This window comes from Rhamphochromis sp. 'chilingali' (genome assembly GCF_963969265.1).
Source record: "Rhamphochromis sp. 'chilingali' genome assembly, chromosome: 2".
Taxonomy (NCBI): Eukaryota; Metazoa; Chordata; class Actinopteri; order Cichliformes; family Cichlidae; genus Rhamphochromis; species Rhamphochromis sp. 'chilingali'.
In genome coordinates, this window is record NC_137930.1 from 3,498,779 (window position 1) to 3,517,411 (window position 18,633).

Genomic DNA, 18,633 nt, shown 5'->3' on the forward strand with positions numbered 1-18,633 from the left:
TTAGTGCATCGCGTACATCTCGAGTAAGAAAACTTGGTCAGGCACAGATCGGATGCAGAACAGGAAAAAACACCAGCCTTATAATACCAATGCAAATACTCCGAATGTGCTATTGAGCAATGCAGTCAACCTAAGCAATAAAAGGTGTTATTAAGGAGCTTTCAGCATCTCTTTGCACGATACAAAATGAGCAGCAGGAAAGTGACTAAGCATGTCGCTCTCTCTGGAGGCTGAAATGAAATAGAGAAGCAAATGAGACAAAAACATACAGCTTGACCACCAACAGTTTTAATTCCTCTGACGTAAATGAACGACACTCATGGGAAACATCTTACAAAACTTCCTCATGCACCAGTTACAAAAGTACAAAGTGAAACAAGACTCCCTCTTTCTTTCACAACACAGCTTTGGTTATTTTCAGGTTAGACGGCCATTATTTTCCCTTATGTTTTCCAGCACATCACAACAAAGACAGTCATGAGGTGCGAACACACGAGAGCAAGTGCTGTTTCGTACACGGAGCAGCTTGGAAACCATATGACTTACTTTAAATGTTAAGACACCCTGGAATGTTACAGCTGGGCTGTCATATCAGAGCTTTCTGTCCAATTATGGCCTTTTTATGAATTTCAGATAGTGTGAAAAAACAAAACAAATGTGTCAGATGATGAAAATCAGACGGTTTAAAAACCTCTGTCAGCTCCGTCTTTCCTCACGTCTATACAGGCAGAAACGCGGCCACAACAGACCCATTTACGTCCGGGTCGAAATAAACCCGCGTTCTTTCTTTAACACCACTGATGTCAACAATCCGTTTACAGCACAAAACACAAACCGTTTCATTGTAGTTGTTGCTTCATATTCGTCTGTGTGCCTCACAGCCTGTTGCACCAGCTGTGTTTAGGTTTGCACATTTCCTGCCATTTCTTTTAGCGATTTTGCAATTAGTCATGGTAACGAGAAAGCACACCCTCTATCACTTCTTAAGTTTTAAATATCAGGAGATAAAAGTCATTTGCTCCTTATCGGGTCCTAAAATTTGATGAATCCAACTCTGATAAACTACAATACACGACGTTGTGACAATGAGTCGTTGTTTCTTTCACCGAAAATAAACCCTGAGGCAGAAGCAGCGTGTGAAACACTAGATGCACCCTCACTGCTTCCATGGGAAATAAGCGGTTGAGCAGCCTGGTACTGAGAGTCAGATGCACTCGATTAACTGATCATCTGCAAGTGTGCAAACTTTGGCAGTTTGCTGGTCTGTTAACACAATACCAAGGAGGAAAGACATCAGCAGTGACCTGGGTTGTGAGGTCAGACTCTGCCTGTGCTGGTTTCCTCTTATTTGTGTGTTTATATGTGCAAAAGCCACAACCAATAGAGCGTTCGCTCTCACAGCGTCATACAAAGGATCGTCCTGAGAATCAGGACAGAGCGGAGAAAAAAGGCATTATTCCCGTTTAATCTGGAATAATCTACAGAAAGAGCTGACATTGTCAGAAATGTAGCTCTTAATGATCTGCTGTTGCTCACTTGTCTGTGTGGAATATTGTATTTGTTTTTTACTTCTTATGTGTCGTAGTTGTTGTAACCTTTGTGCAGGTCTCTCTTGGAAATTTTCATTCTCACTTTTCACAATTTGAAGTCCAAAAATTCTACATATAAAGATTTGGTCTTGTTTTACAGCCACAGAAAGCAGATTCAATCAAAGTCCAGACCTCAACCGGACGGAGGTGTTGCGGTGGGACATAAAGGTGGTTCTAGAAGCTGCTGAATCACGGCGTCTTTAGGATTTCACACACTGCTTCTGCTTTTTGGCTTAGATTTAGTTAAATAATGTCACGATGTAATGTGCCCTGTGTGGTTGTTCATCTGTGGCTGTTTAAATCCTTTTAATGTGATTTTTATGACGTCCTCACACGTAAACCCTTTGAATTGACAGAAGGTGCATTATTTATTATTTTGTAGCAAATTATTTCGATATTTAATCCGTTATTGTTGAGCCAATAACTATTTTTAGCCAACTGTTACATATAGTTGATCATTATCGAAATGTAATATTTAGGCCCTTGGAATCACTGTCATATTGAAACAATCAACTCTTGTGTTTGACAATTTATTATTAGAAAAACGTGTAGAGGTGTTAACGAAGGCGACTAGAGCGTTCCCCCCAGACTCTGAAGACTTTTGTAACATGGAGAGCAAATAAATGGTAACTGAACGTCTAGATATGGGCACCGCAACCTCCATCAAGAGGTCCGGCTTCAATTCATGGAACATGACCGCTCCAGGTGAGGGGAGCCTTGCAGACAGCTAGCAGGTAGGTCGGTCTGTGTGGGGGCCAGAGAAGTCGCGCCTGTATAGAAAACAGACACTGTCTTTGTGTAGGAGGCTGTAAACGTATTTATTTCTGCTGTGCATGGGGACAGTTTAACCTGCGAGTCTGGATACTGACAGGAACTGATCCGAGGAACCACAGATCTTAATGTCTGTGTAGGTTCTCAGTCATCCAGGTCACGGTAGTCTGAGGAGCTTGGACTTCTTTAAGTTTCCTGAAGATGTTTCACCTCCAAGAAGCTTCTTCAGTCTTCCAAGCTCCTCAGACCACAGCTCGTAATACTGATGGACTGGCTTCATTTTCCAGCCCTGGAGGTTGCTGCTTGGTAATAATAGAGAGCAAAAAAACAAACAAAAATAAAAATGAGATGACATTTTGCATATATTTTGGAATAAATAACAATAAAAAAAACAGGAGTGTTTTTGTTAGGTGAGCTACAAATGCTTGTGTAGCAAACCAACCAGTAACAGTGCAGCAAATAAAGGCGACCAGCTGCAACATATCAGTTTATACCAAATTACCGCTTGAACTGATGCTGTTGCTATATTTATGGTGTTGAAGTATTAAATATTTATGTTATGACAAATAATAAGCTTACAAAATAAAACAGACGTGATTCCAACTGCAGTCTAATGCAAGTTTTTGCACAAGTCTTTAAAACCTGACATTCTCGCGTCGCTTCAAATTGAAAGAGTTGTGTTTTGGCCCGGGGCGATCGGCCCTAACGCACACTGCGCTGCATGAACGGGGCATTTTGTAAGCGCAGCCGCTGAGTGCAGGACAGACACCAGCAGCTGTAACTCGCACAGAACAAACGGGGTCAAGAGATGCCAAAATTGTCCTGACTGTAAAGCCAGGTCAGAGGTCAGCAAAGCTGCAGCACATCCAGTAAATCACCAGTGTAACGTGCTCTGTTTTAGAATGGACCGGCCCGGACCAGCTCAGATAAAAAGTGATAATCCATTAAAGAGTTTGTGCTCCAAGAGGCAAACGCTGAAATCAGCACGTGGGAACGTTTCTGTGAATATACGGAAATCAGGTGCCGTCGCCAAAAGCAAGTCACCCGTGTTCGTGCATAGTTTGGAGAATTCCACGTGGCTTTTCTACACCGTCTGAGCTGCACGCCATAGTTTTTAAAGGACACAACTGCACTGCGAGGGCCTCCAGTAACGTCGACAGTTTCCTGGAGTTTAAGAGACATTTGTGAAATCTTTGGTTGTGGATTCAGAACTGTGCTCCTACAGCTTCCTGTACAAAATCATTTTACTTCCTTCTTCTAAACTGTCAAACTGTGCTGGTCACAGTTTTTGCTGTGACCAGCACATGCCAAACAGAACATTATCCATCCACACACACGTAAAACAAACCAGCGTGTGAGGCTTAATATGCATGTGACTGAGTCAGCTGGCAAGTGTCTAATGCGTTTACCAAAAAGGCAGCTGATTCCTGCTGCAACTTTTCACTTTGCTTTCATGTGTGACTCATCCTTCCCTCGTATCTCTACCACAAGGTGATGTGTGCAAAGTTATCATGAACTGGAACGTCATAACGGTGATAATAATGGGATATTTGCAGCCTTGAAATGATCTAGAGTGATCCTTTAATAAAGCGGCACCACAGCGGGCCTCACTGCCTCTGCAAAAACTGTGCCGCGTGATTTCTAGTGTAATAAAGGGGTAGTGACTGGTGTATAATGAATCCCTCGCCAAGTAACCGAGAACCAGAAAGCATTCAAAATGAGCAATGTCCTTTAAAAGAAAGTTGTAAAAAAAGGATCCCACACTTCAAAGAAAATAGATTTAGATAAGAAAAATGTCATAAAACCCATAAAGCTAAAAATGTGTTCAGATTAAAGTCCATCCCATTTGGTCAACAATAAATATACATCAAAAGGGTCGTGAGTATAAACCAATGACTGGAGTCGAGATCTTCAAAGCGTAGCGACTACAGCGCTTTAGTGTTTGTATATAAACTCAGACCTACAGCAGATAGAGCGTACCAGTGTGCAAAAGTGGAGACACATGGAGCCGGGACAGAGCTGCCGGCTGCCGTCTCGGCTCAGATTCTGATCCGGAACATGCCCTGACTCAGCTGAAGGCGGAACAGTCGACAATTGGCGATGCGCAAGTTGGCACAGGCCGTTTTGGAAAGGTCGCTGGGTAACATCTGCTTGGTGCGATGCCACGTCCCGGTGGTGCGCCGGAACTCCCGGATGTAGTCAAAGTTTGTGCCTGCAACCAAAGGAAGCGAGAGGGTAACAGGATCAAACACTGAACATCCTGAAAGCCCAGCAGAGCTGTATTTAATGTTTTCACCGACCTGTGTCCAGGTCCCCCACCACGTAGATACTGGCTCCAATGGGCACGGCGCCGTAGACGAAGGAGGAGCTGGTCTGGATGCACAGGTTCTGGTCATCCAGGAACATCCACCTGCAGCAGAACATGTTTCTTTTCTTTTAATAATGCAATCGTAAGATTAGCCACACGTGCAAACTGTAAGGTCAGCTCTGCTCATCTGTGCAACGATGTGCTGCAAGTTTAAAAAGTGAGGTTCAAATGGAGCGCTATCGTCCAAATACACACAAAATAAAAGCTTCAACAAGACTTTCAGCTGTCACTGGAGAAAGCATGATGCCAAAAATAAAAGAAATCAATTTAGACTTGAGGAAAATAATTGTTGATGCTCACAAAGCAGGAAATGGATATATAAAGTTATCACAGCGTTTCCTGGACAGGAATAGACTGCAAGAAAAACAGAAGAGACGCCTTCAAACCAGAACGAAGTGCGCTGAAGACAACCTGGAGAACGATTAAGCACGATTATGAGATGAACCTAGAGCCAAAGGGAGAGGCCAAAGAAAAAAAAGAACACTGTCCCCATAGTGAAACACGGTAGTAGTCATGGGAGTATTATGCTGTGGGGATGCTTCAGTGGAAGTGGGGATTTCATCAAGGTGGACTCATGACGGAAGGAAAGACGTGAAGATTTTGAAAGAAAACTGGGTCTGGGTCATTCTGACTCAACAAGGGAACGTTATTGACTCACACAAAGACCCGATCAGAAATCTGTGGGGTCAACAGAACTAGGGCTGGGCCATATCATACCGTTCACGGTAACACCGCTATAATGTTGGGCAACGATTAGAAAATGAAATATGGCGACAGAATATGGGTGAAACGCGCAAGTGCCTTTGTTTTCATACGCACATGGCGGAGAATGAGAAGGGCGAAAGCGGATCGTTGAATGAAACCATGAACCAGAATTCTGTGAAATCTTTTCAGTTCTGTGTGCAAATTAAATAATGGAAGCATTCAAAATAAAACTGTTAACAATTCCTTGCCCTGTTTAACAGCACTTGGGAAAGCGCTGAAATATGACAGCACTTTATTGCGCCAGCACAGTTTACGTCACTGTGGCTGCGTCTGTGGTTTTAACGTTTAACGACTCACCTCCTCATCTCGTCATGGTAGAACTCAGACTTGCAGGTCGTCATTTGTCTTTGCTCGGGGTTGTCGTTCTCTTGGCTTCTGACTCCACCGAACACGTAAAGCTCCTGACCGATGCCGCACGCCACCGAGCCAAACCTGAGCAGCACAGACATTTTGAGGGTTGACAGTAAAGCGGGCTCCTCGCTATGCAATGAGTTTAACAATTCATTTAAAGATAATAAGTAACGAGTAAATTAGGGTCATACGGGAGAGATCTCTTCCCTTAAATGGGAGTTTTTCCTTCCCACTCTCGCCAAGTGCCGGCTCAGAGCGTCATCTTATTGCTGGTCTTTACTTTACAAACGTAAAGCGCTGATATTTCACTATATAAATAAAACTGAATTGATCTGAATTGAATAATTAACGCTATAAAAAGGATGCATGTGACCACGTACACCCCGTGAAGCCTCGAGGACCTCTGTTCAAGAATACAGAAACACTGCTTCTCTCCACAACTCGAGGATTTATGGTCGTCTGTTTTTAACTACAGAACTTATTCAGTGGTTAACTTTACTGACGTTCTGAGGAAGGTGGGAGACCAATGTGGTTTCAGCGCAGTGACACTGGGTTCGTGCCATCGCTGCCTTTTGGAGCATTTTTAATGAGACAAATAACCTGGCTTGCCTCGAGCAGCTTGCTATCATTAAGTGACAGCTTATTACTCGACCCTCACTCAACTTTGGGATGAATAAATATTTATGTCATTTTGTCTTACATAGAATCATTTCTGGAACCAAAGGGTGGCAGGTAAAAGTTTGAGGATCCAAAATCCGTAAACTCATGGGTCACATTGCAGAGGCCTGGTCCAGCTCTTGAAATACATTTATTTAATTTATTCCTTTGCCTTTTAGCATTTTTTAGTTGAATTTCAGTACAATGCCACGGCTGTGAGAGGGTTGGATCCTCAGCAGATTCTGAACATACTGTGGGCAAAAGCGCAGTTGCAGCAGCGGTGCTTAAAAAGTACAGAAAAACCAATAAGGAAATTCTGCAGACGCCCACAGAGAAGAAAAAAACCCCTCATAACAGCGCATAATGAAACCAAAACCTGTGGATGGATGAAATCCACATGAGTAGCACAGACGGGTCTAGCATGCTTGGTGTGGATTCAGCAATACGAAAGAGAAGGTGTGACACAACTAACGCACAATAAAAACCACAGTGTTGAATGTTCTGACTCAACAGCTACACTTGCTGAGCAAGTCAGTGAAGCTGTGATGTTAGATAAAGTTAGTCAAACTGAAAATAAAACTTCCAGATTGGGAAGAATGACAGTGACTTATAGAGCTATGTTTCATTTCCTGTTGTGCAACATAAACTAGTCCAAATTAAAGCAACAACACTGAAGTTAAATGTTAAGTGTTGCACAGCAAGTGTGCATGCAGTGAGAGAACCCCCCCCCCAAAAAAACAAGCTGACTGCAAAGAAAACAAAAACGTCAGGACTGTGAGAAAACACCGACTTTAACGTTTTAAGATCACAGACAGCAGAGGCTGTGCTTACCTTCTCTCTTTCAGAGGACACAGCCCCGTCCACTGCTGGGTTTTGGGGTCAAAGCATTCAACAGAGTCAAACAGCTTCCCGTAGGAGCCCCCACCGATGGCGTAGACCTTCTTATTCATGGAGGCGTAGCAGCCGACCTGAAGGAGAAGACGGAGACGATCGTTCAAATCAGACGAGGTCAAAGCGTCGTCCAGCCGTCGAGCTAACCAAATATTTCTGTCACTGATTTTATGTTGTTGTTGTTTTTAACATTTCAGAACAATGAGAGCTGTTCTGCTGAAGTTACTGCTGAAGACGGGGTCATAACAGACCACCAACATCCAGTCATTAATCTAAGGAGAATCGAAGGAGATCTTTGTGTTGAACCCATGTATGGATACAGCTGCCAAACCAAATCCCAAACACACACTTTAAAAATATAAATAAATTTGTCCAGAATCGCTGCGTGACATAACTGCAGGTCATCTTTTATATACAGTTTATAGACAAATCCTGTTACTCAGAGTTTTACATTCAGTCATCAAAGTGACATCCATCAGTTTGAGTTGAATTCCAGCTTGAGCAATAAATCGTTGGCGTACACAAGTGACGACAACCGTAGTTCCAAGCGCTCCGGGTGGTACAGCATTCCCAACTGGAATACGGGTCAAATTCCAGCCTATTCCAAAAATAGCTAAACACCGAGTCCAATACACATAGATAGGGGCATTGTACTGGGAATTCTAGTGCTGACGTTACTGGAAACATTCACAACCCATCCAAGCTAAATGTGAGACTGTCATCATCTGTTCTCTTTTTCTGGTCCTTCCTTCAAATTTAACAAGAAGCTGACCTCATGCAGCTCTCTGATTGGTGGTTTCAGACTCTCATGTAAGATGACAAATTGCTGACGTTGTCACCCATCATTAACACTCAGCAGCCAGTTAGCTTCCGGTTCTGCAGAACAGATGAGCTCAGACGGAAAAGCTGTAGAAATGCTAAAAAACTAACTACTGATAACCCAGACCCACACCCAACTCACTAAAAGCATCGATTCGATCTGTCGCACCACTTCAGCAAACCCACATTTAGACATTTTTTCCACCAAGTGGTCTACAATTATTTCATGGTGTTATTTTGATCGTTTTAATGGCGGGATGACACGCAGCAAAAATCCACAGTAGAACCTGAGCCTGGCAGTTACATGGGCAGCACCTTAGACCCTTATTTGTTTCTGTATTTACTTTATTCCTTTGCTTGCACAACATTTAGTATTTATCCTGCTTCTATTTATGCAATTTCTGCACTTTTAACATTTTCTTTTTGGGCATTTCTGTCATGTTAATTTTATGTTTAATTAATTGTTCAACACTTACGTCAACATTTATTTATTTTAATGTCTGTTTTTATTTTATTTGATACCATTTAGATATTTTATATATCTAAAGGCATTTTTCAGGGTTATAGTTAGGTTGTGGTTAGGTTTAGGCATTTGTTTTATATGGTTAGGGTAAGGGGCTAGGGAAAGCATTATGTCAATTAGATGATATGAATACCCGAGGTAGAGGTGTGTGTGTGTGTGTGTGTGTGTGTGTGTGTGTGTGTGTGTGTGTGTGTGTGTGTGTGTGTGTGTGTGTGTGTGTGCGCGCGCACATAGGTGAGGGGGTTACCTTGCGGATCATGGTCATACTGGTCTGCATTTTCCAGGTATTGAAGTAGGGGTCGAACACCTCGACGGTGATCAGCCCCAGCTCTTCACTCTCTCCACCAAGAACATAGATCAGACCATCCAGCTCCACCACACCGAAGTTCTGACGAGCCTGAGAACGTCAGCGGATGTTAATATAATCAACCACCACCGCCAACAACATCCCCCAAGCTCAGCTGTGCGCTCAGCCACAAACAAACACCCTCCTGGGGTCTCTGGGTGTTCCCACGTCTGAGTTCCAAGTTCAGATGTTTCATAAGTGCAAAGCACAACTGGGCACAGCTGGGCGATCTGTGGCCCGGTTTGTTTGCAAAGGGGGACTTGAGCTTAAATCAGATACGCTATTAGAGCATACCAAAGCCACGAAGAGTACCGCTGGTGACGTCAGTTTTTCACACAGCTGTTTGTCTGTGTCAACACAAACGCAGCAGTGGGATCAGACCCCATGACTGGCTTGAAGTGTATTATTTATTATATTGTTTTCAGACTGTGTGCAGTGCTCCTGTGCCAAATTCATCTCGGTGCAGCAGCTTTAATAAGCTGATGATCTGCTGGTGGAGCTGTCGGGGCCCTTCCCCTAACTTCACCTTCCAGCATGTTTCCGCCAGCTACTTCATATCAGGAACTTACTAATGACAGCAAACTTTTATTAGTGAATGACATCACTTTTCTGGAGAACGATCGTGCGCTTTGTGTATCATCTGCCTTTAACCCTTCAGCTGTCAGGGAATTTTTGCAGCACTGCTGACACCTGATGGCCATGAAGTCAAATATAAAACAATATGGCAGCAACATATCTGCTCTACGTCTGGTATATACTGAATATTTATGTAGCCAAGCAGCACGAATGATGGTTTTCATACCTGTTTAGTGTCTATCTGACAGAAAAGCACTGAGCAGAAGGAGAGAGTGTATCATATGACATTTGCAAAACACTGCATTCTGCTGTTTTTAATACAGCATCCCTATTTTGCACTTTTTCTGCACACTCACACAGGAGTTTACTTCTGCCGTTTATCTGTTTATGGGTTTCCATGAGTAACTGTTTCAGAAACGTGATCCTACCTGTAGCATTGGGGGAATCGGGCTCCAGGTGTTGGAGTCGGGGTCATATTTCTCTCCACTGGCCAGGACTGCGTTGTGTTCATCTGTTCCACCCACCACGAACAGAAACCCCCCTGACCAACAGAGACAGCCTTGCTAATGACACACCTGCTAATGTCTTTTACTGAACACAAAGCGTTTTATTACAGACATGTAGGTGCGGTGGACTGCACTGACCGGCAGCAACCAACCCATGGCCGAGGCGGGCGACGCTCATTGGCTCCAACTCTATCCAAGCCTGCCTGTTGGCGTCATACAGAGGACACATGCAGCGCGACGCAGCTGTCGGCTTCCTGGTTCTGCACAGAGTGAACGCATCAGATCAGACAAAAGGTTTTCCCCTCACTCTGTTCAGACAGGATGTGAGGCGGCCTTCCCGGTACTTTTACTGAAGACCAAGTGCACACAGGAGACCGAGAACAGGCTGCCTGTTCAGACCTGTTCAGACTGCATATTTTTAAATGGTAAATGAACTGATACTTGTAGAGCGCTTTTCTACTCTACTGGAGTACTCAAAGCGCTCTATACAACATGCCACATTCACCCAATCACACCCATTCTCACAAGCACTCTCTCTATACTTAGTGCTTTCTAAGTACATTCACACACATTCATACCCCGATGGATGCATTGGAGAGCAACTTGGCAACTTTAGTATCTTGCAGACTGGAGGAGCCAGGGATCGAACCACCAACCTTCCGATCAGTAGATGACCTGCTCTACCTCCTGAGCTACAGTCAAAGTATGATTTCTCTGCAAACAATTGATTGTGTTGCATAAGTTCAATTCAATTCAATTTTATTTATATAGCGCCAAATCACAACAAAAGTCGCCTCAAGGCGCTTCATAGATACAGAGAAAAACCCAACAATCATATGACCCCCCATGAGCAAGCACTTTGGCGACAGTGGGAAGGAAAAACTCCCTTTTAACAGGAAGAAACCTCCGGCAGAACCAGGCTCAGGGAGGGGCGGGGCCATCTGCTGTGATTGGTTGGGGTGAGAGAAGGAAGACAGGATAAAGATATGCTGTGGAAGAGAGACAGAGGTTAATAACAGATATGATTCAATGCAGAGAGGTCTATTAATACATAGTGAGTGAGAAAGGTGACTGGAAAGGAAAAACTCAATGCATCATGGGAATCCCCCGGCAGCCTACGTCTATTGCAGCATAACTAAGGGAGGATTCAGGGTCACCTGGTCCAGCCCTAACTATATGCTTTAGCAAAAAGGAAAGTTTGAAGCCTAATCTTAAAAGTAGGCCAACAAAGTGAAAACTACAAAACAATATAGCTTTTAAATGGGTGCTTAGGACAAAGCCTTTAGAAATCAACTAACGAGAACACACTAGATCTTCTTGTTTGAAGCCAGAAAGATCTGTTGCAGAGTAATTGTAGCTCCAGTACTAGAAAAAAAGAATTGCCTGAAAATCATTTCCTTCTCCCTGTACAAGTTACAGTAATCTGTATTTACTTTCATTAAATCTCTGACAGTTTTCAGGAAACCAGACAAAAAGTAAGTATTTATATCTACTTATATAAATACAAGTAGATATAAATCTCCCTAAACCTCACGCTGGATTTGGGAAGGTTTTACATCAGATCCCCTTCCGGACACAACCCCAAAGGGCCGTGTGTCAGATGCAGATGGAATCGAACCATCAACCATTTGAATGTGCTAACCAGTACACCAGGGGTGCCCAATCCTGGTCCTCGAGAGCTACCGTCCTGCAGCTTTTAGATGCATCCTTGTTCCCACACACCTGAATCAAATGAATGGCTTGTTATCAGGCCCTTGCCAAACATGATGGCATGCTGAAAAGATCAAACCATTTGATTCAGCTGTGTTGGAGTAGGGATGCATCTAGGGCTGCTCAATTAATCGAATTTTAATCACGATTACGATCTGGGCTTTCAACGATCATTAAAAATGACTGAGCCGATTATTAGCCCCTCCCTCATGCTTTACTCTCGCGCTGCTCCATGTGGCAAATCAAGCGCACTGCTCTGCATTTCGAACACGCGTCACAACAATTAAGAGGACCCGAGGGAAGCTCGGAAAGCTAAGCTATTTTTTAAAGTCATTATTCAATACATTGTTATTGTTAAACCTTTAAAGCCGGTCAGAGCAGCACGCTCGTTCTGTGTAACTATTTTTAAATCCCTGTAGAACCTGAACGCTAAGCTAGCACAATAAATTTTTCTCCATATGAAACCAGAGGAGTTGTACTTACATCTTATGCCATCAGCTTGTCCTCGGTCACGGTTTCCTTCCACATATAGCTTTGCAAAAATTGCATAAAAAGAGCTTGCAGGAACAAAAACATAATATTCCAGAAACACGCTTTGCCGATCCGATCAGCTGTTCTTAACACTTCCCACATTGAAAAAGACGTCAACGTGAACTATCGCAAGTGACGTCATTTTTGCGGAAAATGTAGTTTTTTACTTGTAGGCCTTAGAACTCGAATTGCACTGCTGGAAATAGTTTATTTTGATGCACATGCACATTCTTTGCAAATTTGCATCATAGGATTGTTTTTTGTTTTTCCTGCAGTGTATAAAAATTGCTGTATCTCCAAAATAAAACTATGAAGACACTCAAAATAAATTTCCTGTTGTTGTAAACTATTTTTTGCAACTTTTTTGTATTTAAAGTTTTGAGGGATAAACCTCTTAAATTTCTCCAAGTAGAAATATATGTAAAAACAAAAACGATTTTCAATTTTTTTGTAGTTTATTGCACTTTTTTGCAATTAATGTAGTTACTATGGACTTAATGCATACACATTTTTAAAATATGGGCTATAACAGTTGTATTGATGTATAGCAACTTGAAATGCTCCCACAAATGGCACTACAGCATGTAAAAAAATAATATAAGCTCTGGCGGACGAAATAAATATCGTCAAATAATCGTGATCTCAATTTCAGTGAAAATAATCGTGATTATCATTTTTGCCATAATCGAGCAGCCCTAGATGCATCTAAAAGCTGCAGGACGGTAGCTCTCGAGGACCGGGATTGGGCACCCCTGCAGTACACTATAGAGCCACACACAAAATATTAAGGAGGGGTTAACCCTGCAAAGCCTGAACCATGAAACAACTGCCAGAAAAGTCTTTTTGAAGCTGGAGTGTTTATTTCACCTTCAACGCCATCGCACTCATCACACCCCAGACACAACCTGTTCCAACTCCTTCCCTCTAGTAGGCGCTGCAGAGCGCTGCATGCAAAATCAAGCAGACATCTGTACAGTTTTTATTCCCACATTCACTCTGATCAACGCTCACGCAGAGTCTGTACTCATACAGCCATCATATCAATCACTGCAGTAGCACTGATGTCGTACAGATCAGGGTTTTTTAGGAAAAAAGAAAAAAAGTCACAATAAAATTGTCTTATCAGATTTATTAGCTTCCTTAAGTATCTGAGCTTTTACGTAATTAAACAAAAACACTGCATCAACCCACCGCACCTCCACCATGACCTGAACTAATCTCAGCTGAGATGGTTTGGTTACAGGACAGAGTGAAGCACACTGTGAGATTTCAGAGGCATTCAAAGTTCAAAGGTGATAACTGAATCTCAAAGTCTACGCTATCTGCTTTGTTTCCATGCTGCGTCAGTCATGATAGCATCTGAAGGACACAGCACACAAACAAGCTTCTGCTGCAGCGCTCAGCTCAGTTTTACTGCTTCAATCTTTTTTTCCCTCCGTCAGCTGTTTTTTATTTCCTTCCAACAAGTGCTGATATACCTCCCACCCCCACCTTTCCTTTCTTCGCTCAGTAGACGCAGGTTGTAGCTGTGAAATGGTCATCCATTCATTCTGACTGTGTCGGAATTTTGTCCCAGGCTATCTTTGTTGAACACTGTGACACATGGAACCAACATTTCATAGTCACAGGCAAAAATACCGTCATGGTTATTTCACGTGAGTCATTCTTCCAGAATGGCACAAAATTACACAATTTACACTCGAGTTAAGGCCGGTTAGTTAAGGTTACTTCAGTTTTGATGTCATCAGCTGACACTGAAGAATACAGTACAATAAATAAAGCATATAAATGGTAAAATAAATGTATGAAATAAACTTCTGTTTCTTTGCATGAAGCCCAAACAGAACAAAACAAAGTTGGCGAGTGCGACTTACTTGCGATCCTCACCTCCAGCGATGACGATACACTCAGAATACCCTCTGGGTTTGAAGGCAGCGAGCATAGCCTCCCCCTGCAGCTGACCCTGCGTCAGCACCGGCTGACAGTACTCTCTGATCACCTCCCTCATCAGAGGCTCCCCCATGGCCTGATGGGATACAACGGTAGCACACAGCGAGGTTAGCTCAAAACTTATATTGCATTTGTATGTTTACAGCAGACTGAGTAAGCCACAGCTTTCCCACATAAAGGTGGTAATCAGCAGTTCCTCCCGCACTGGGATGTCACTAAAAGCTTTTCAGGAGAGTTTTCATGGTGAATGACTGCGTGTGAGGATCACTGGCTCACACACAGCTAAACTGTCCATGTCTGCAGGTGGAGGAGATGTACCAGGTGAGGCTGAAGGAGACAAAGTGTGTGTGTTTTAGCCACTACACACACAGCACTCATCAGTATACTCAGTTATCAATGCTCAGTGTTGTTAGATGTTGAAAACAGGAGCCACTTTGTTCTGAAATTCTCTGCTGCCATTTGATGTTTTCTCATATTTAAAACCATGGTTCATTTGTCAGTTAGCCTTGCTAACACGGGGAGAAAGAGACTCATTGTATTCACACTTAATGTTGAAGAAAGGCAGCCTCAGCCTGCATTTCAGCTGTTACAGCCTTTAACCTGAGCTGTGACGCTGTCATTATAGCCAAACGATAAGCTGGGATCAGAATCCTAGCTCATAAAATCGAATATACTTCCTGATTCTTGTTAAAGTTTTCATGACATACATTTACATTGACACTAGGGCTGGGCCATATTATACCGTTCACGGTAATAATGGTATAATGTTAGGCAACGATAGGAAAATGACATATCGCGATAGAATGGGAGTAAAACGCGCATGCGCAGTGCCTTTGTTTTCATACGCACATGGCCGATTGTTGAGTGAAACAAATGAACCAGAATTGGTTTGTAAAAATGGTGCAACTTCAGTGATGTGGAACTGGTTTGGTGTTTGTCCGTCAGATACATGACAAAGCACCTTTTTTTGCAGAACATGCAAGCGGCCGTCGTTATTGTCGGACTAAGATGCTCTTAAATCTGGGAGTAATCTGGGTCCTAAACTCCGTATGTTTCAGGTCAAACGAACACTGCAGCATCACTGAGAGTTAAAAACTGTCTAAATTCTTTCATCTTTAATAAAACGATCAGCATTGCTGCTTTACCAGGTGGAACAATTAAGTTTAACATCCAGGCATCCATGAAAACAAAAGTTATTACATTTAACGGAGTTAGAAGTTAGCAGGAAGCTAGCGGAAGTTAGCTCGCTAGTTTCGCTAGCATGTTCTGACTGAGAGACTGAGAGATTTCTGAAAAAAATCAAACGTACAGCTCTGCTATCACTTCCAACATAAATGAAGACAGGAAACTAAACAGCAGTGACGTTTATAGGGTTACTGAAGTTGGGCTAGCTGGTATTTAATGATGTGCTACGTGATCGCTAGCAACACAGCTATGTTAGCATAATATAAACAGTGAAGCTGGAGGACAAACACTAACACTTTTCCACTTATAAAAGTTAACGTGAAGGTTCTTCATGGTTAGAGACAAATGCAATCGCATGGCAGGATGCTGTAAACGGACCAAACTTCAGTCAGGAGAACAACTGAGATAATCCATCCACAATACGAGGTTAGTCATTAATATACTGCAACAACATGGGAATAGAGCAGCTGCCAGAGAATTCAACATTAATGAATCAATGTTACAAAAGTGGAGGAAGCAAGAAGAATGAGTTTAATAAAGTTTGATTTATCTGACTGCTTTGTTTCGCTTAATGTGCCTTATAATCCCGTGCACCTTATGGTCCGAAAAATACGTACTGCACACTGCAGTTTAATGTTGCAAAGCACCTCTTTTTAACTTCAGTGGATATTATACATGGTTATGCTCAGGATATGTCAGCACATTTCTACTGGAAATGCCTTTTGGTTAAACTTTCAGCAAGGAATTTGCATTTGCACTGTTACATTTTTATAAAGCTTTAATGTACATAAAAACCAGCTTCTTGTTTAAGTGAAAATAAATGGAAGGTTGTCTTTTTGCGCTAGTAATGTTGTGGAGTTGTATTTTGTCTCGCATCAATTATATCGTCAGTTATATCGTTATCGCAAATTTTCAAATATATATCGTGATAAATATTTTTGGCCATATCGCCCTGCTCTAATTGACACAACAGTTTTCAGTGTAACATTCACATCCAAACACGGTCTCCCTGTGCCTGCCAGTAGCAGCTGGTAAGAAGTATTTAGACTGTTTACCTGCTCTCTCAGGTAGCTGAGATCCAAACCCTGCAGCCACACGGCAGACATCACTTCCTTCATGCGTACCTGCAAATTCATATGGGATAACAGTTTTTTTTTTTATTCAGTTTGAGCCAGCCCTTCACAGTTTTATATGCATAAAAAAGAAAAGTGTTTATAGTTAGGTAGTTTAGAATTTAATAAGAAAAACCACTCATCAGTATTTTGTTGATATGAAACTAAAGCTGGACAATGAGACTCGCCTCTGAATGCTGCAGGTATCTCTGCAAAAAAAGAGAACATTTTCCAGTGCTACCCACCCTGCGATCATCCGGGTCGTGTGCGAACCACCGCACCACGGCCTCCAGCACATGCTTCTCGTTGCCCACATTCAGCTTCTCCATGGACAGCACCTCGCAGAGCCGGTCCGGTGGCAGCTCCCTGAACTCCTCAGTCAGCGCCACGTCACGGAAGTGCGTTTGCAGGAACTCTGTGGCGACGTAGTGCACGTGGTAGAGGCAATAGTGCAGAGAGAAGAGGCGGATACCGATGCAGTTCTCTGCAGTGATGCAGCTCTCCAAGAACTTGCAGCACATTGACTTGAGGTCGGTCATGAGGAGAAGGTCGGATGCCTGCACCATGTCCTGGATGGTCTCTTCTCTCAAGGTGATCTGTGTGTGAGGTACATATGAACAGTCAATGAAAGCCACACGCTATTAGGATATCAGCAGGTCACTCTGCTTTTTAAAGCATCCCCACTCACTTCACCGCTGAAGATATAGTCCAGGATTTGTTTCATGATGGCCATAGAGACCCCCTGCAGCTCGATTCTGTAAGTAGACCCATCTTCCTTTGGAGGGTTGTAGTTCAGCTTGGTCCTAACAGGAAGTAAAGCAAGAATCATCTGAGTTATAGCACTGCCACTAAATAAAACTGGACACGCCCTTGTTGTCCCTAGCTGGTGTTTACAAACAGTTCGATATGTGCTGTGACTGACTGACCTGATGTAGGGGCTGGCAGCAGCCAGGATATTTTTCTGGACAGGAAGCTCCTCTCCGTCCACCACCAGCAGCGCATCGTGGAAACTTTGCTCCTGCCAAAAGGTGCGAAGGACTCTCAGGAGTCTCTGGGAATGTTGTGGATCCGAAACCTTCGAACCGGGCTCATTGGAGGCAGTATCGGGCATGTCTAGGCTTGCGACAGCCCGAGGACGCACAGCACACTCCTGCCAACATAGTGTCAAACTGAGCTTCTTCAAACAGTACCACCTAATGTTGTCGAACATACGATGACAGTAATGCACAGTTTACGGCACTAAGTAAAAGAAAAGTGGTCCATTCTTAAAATCGAGTTTCAAAAGTCTCAACATAAACTCTTCATTGCGAAACTTTTTTTTTTTTAAATAAAGGACTTCTCTGGAGTGGCTAGTCCTCTGCCAGTACAGCGAGTGTAAACGGGCCGCGTTAGCAAAACCCAAACGTAGCAAACATATCATGCTTTCAGTGAATCAATTTAATGCCGAATATTACGGAAACACCCGAGGACCCATGGGACCCAATGATTTACATTTATATATGTTAGCGATCTTGACTGTATCGAGTCTAAACTTGAACTGATATTCCTAAATGAGGTTTGGCCAGTAAATGCTAGCATAGCACCAAAACAACCGACATGTCGATAAAGATTTCCTCGATAAAGATTCCCCCTGATAAAGGAAGGACAACGCCGCCATTAACCTTTTTTTTTAAGTAACATCGTTACATGATTTTAGCAAAATGTTTTTGTAAATGAAAACTGTGGAGCTATGTTTACATGGGGTTCCGACATGGACTGTTTACAGTGCATGCAAAACCTGAGGTGTCATCCTTTCCTTTTACTGATTACAAATTTAAGTATCTCACCTTAAGACTGAAAAATGCACCTTTCTCTTCTGGGCACAGGGCGTACCTACACTACATGAATTACTCATCCACCCTCTCTGATCACTCAGGACGAAAATTTTGGAAGTAGACGTCAAGGCATGTGTTGTGCTACATTCAAATCTTGGGAAAATGTGGT

General features: G+C 42.9%; 1 protein-coding gene across 1 annotated transcript; it reads right to left on the bottom strand.

Moving 5' to 3' along the window:
- Positions 1 to 268: 268 nt before the first annotated feature.
- On the bottom strand, positions 269 to 18,628 carry gan (gigaxonin). Its single transcript, XM_080870614.1, has 13 exons — positions 18,477 to 18,628; positions 17,577 to 17,800; positions 17,339 to 17,453; positions 16,896 to 17,246; positions 16,594 to 16,662; positions 14,278 to 14,429; positions 10,301 to 10,422; positions 10,085 to 10,197; positions 8,982 to 9,131; positions 7,333 to 7,469; positions 5,791 to 5,925; positions 4,661 to 4,770; positions 269 to 4,572 (listed from the first exon to the last, which is right to left on the bottom strand). Exons 2-13 carry the CDS (start codon positions 17,759 to 17,761, stop codon positions 4,400 to 4,402), a joined length of 1,812 nt encoding a protein of 603 aa, XP_080726740.1. The 5' UTR covers positions 17,762 to 17,800; positions 18,477 to 18,628; the 3' UTR covers positions 269 to 4,399.
- Between the last annotated feature and the right edge of the window lie 5 nt (positions 18,629 to 18,633).

What these genes read in the sequence shown, in the direction of transcription:
- gan (XM_080870614.1), bottom strand. Translation starts at nt 17,761, where the DNA reads ATGCCCGATACTGCCTCCAATGAGCCCGGTTCGAAGGTTTCGGATCCA. An exon ending in ACGACCCGGATGATCGCAGG is followed by an intron (nt 16,663 to 16,895) that starts GTGGGTAGCACT and finishes ATGAATTTGCAG; the next exon opens with GTACGCATGAAGGAAGTGAT. An exon ending in GGTGGGGGACCTGGACACAG is followed by an intron (nt 4,573 to 4,660) that starts GTCGGTGAAAAC and finishes CTTTGGTTGCAG; the next exon opens with GCACAAACTTTGACTACATC.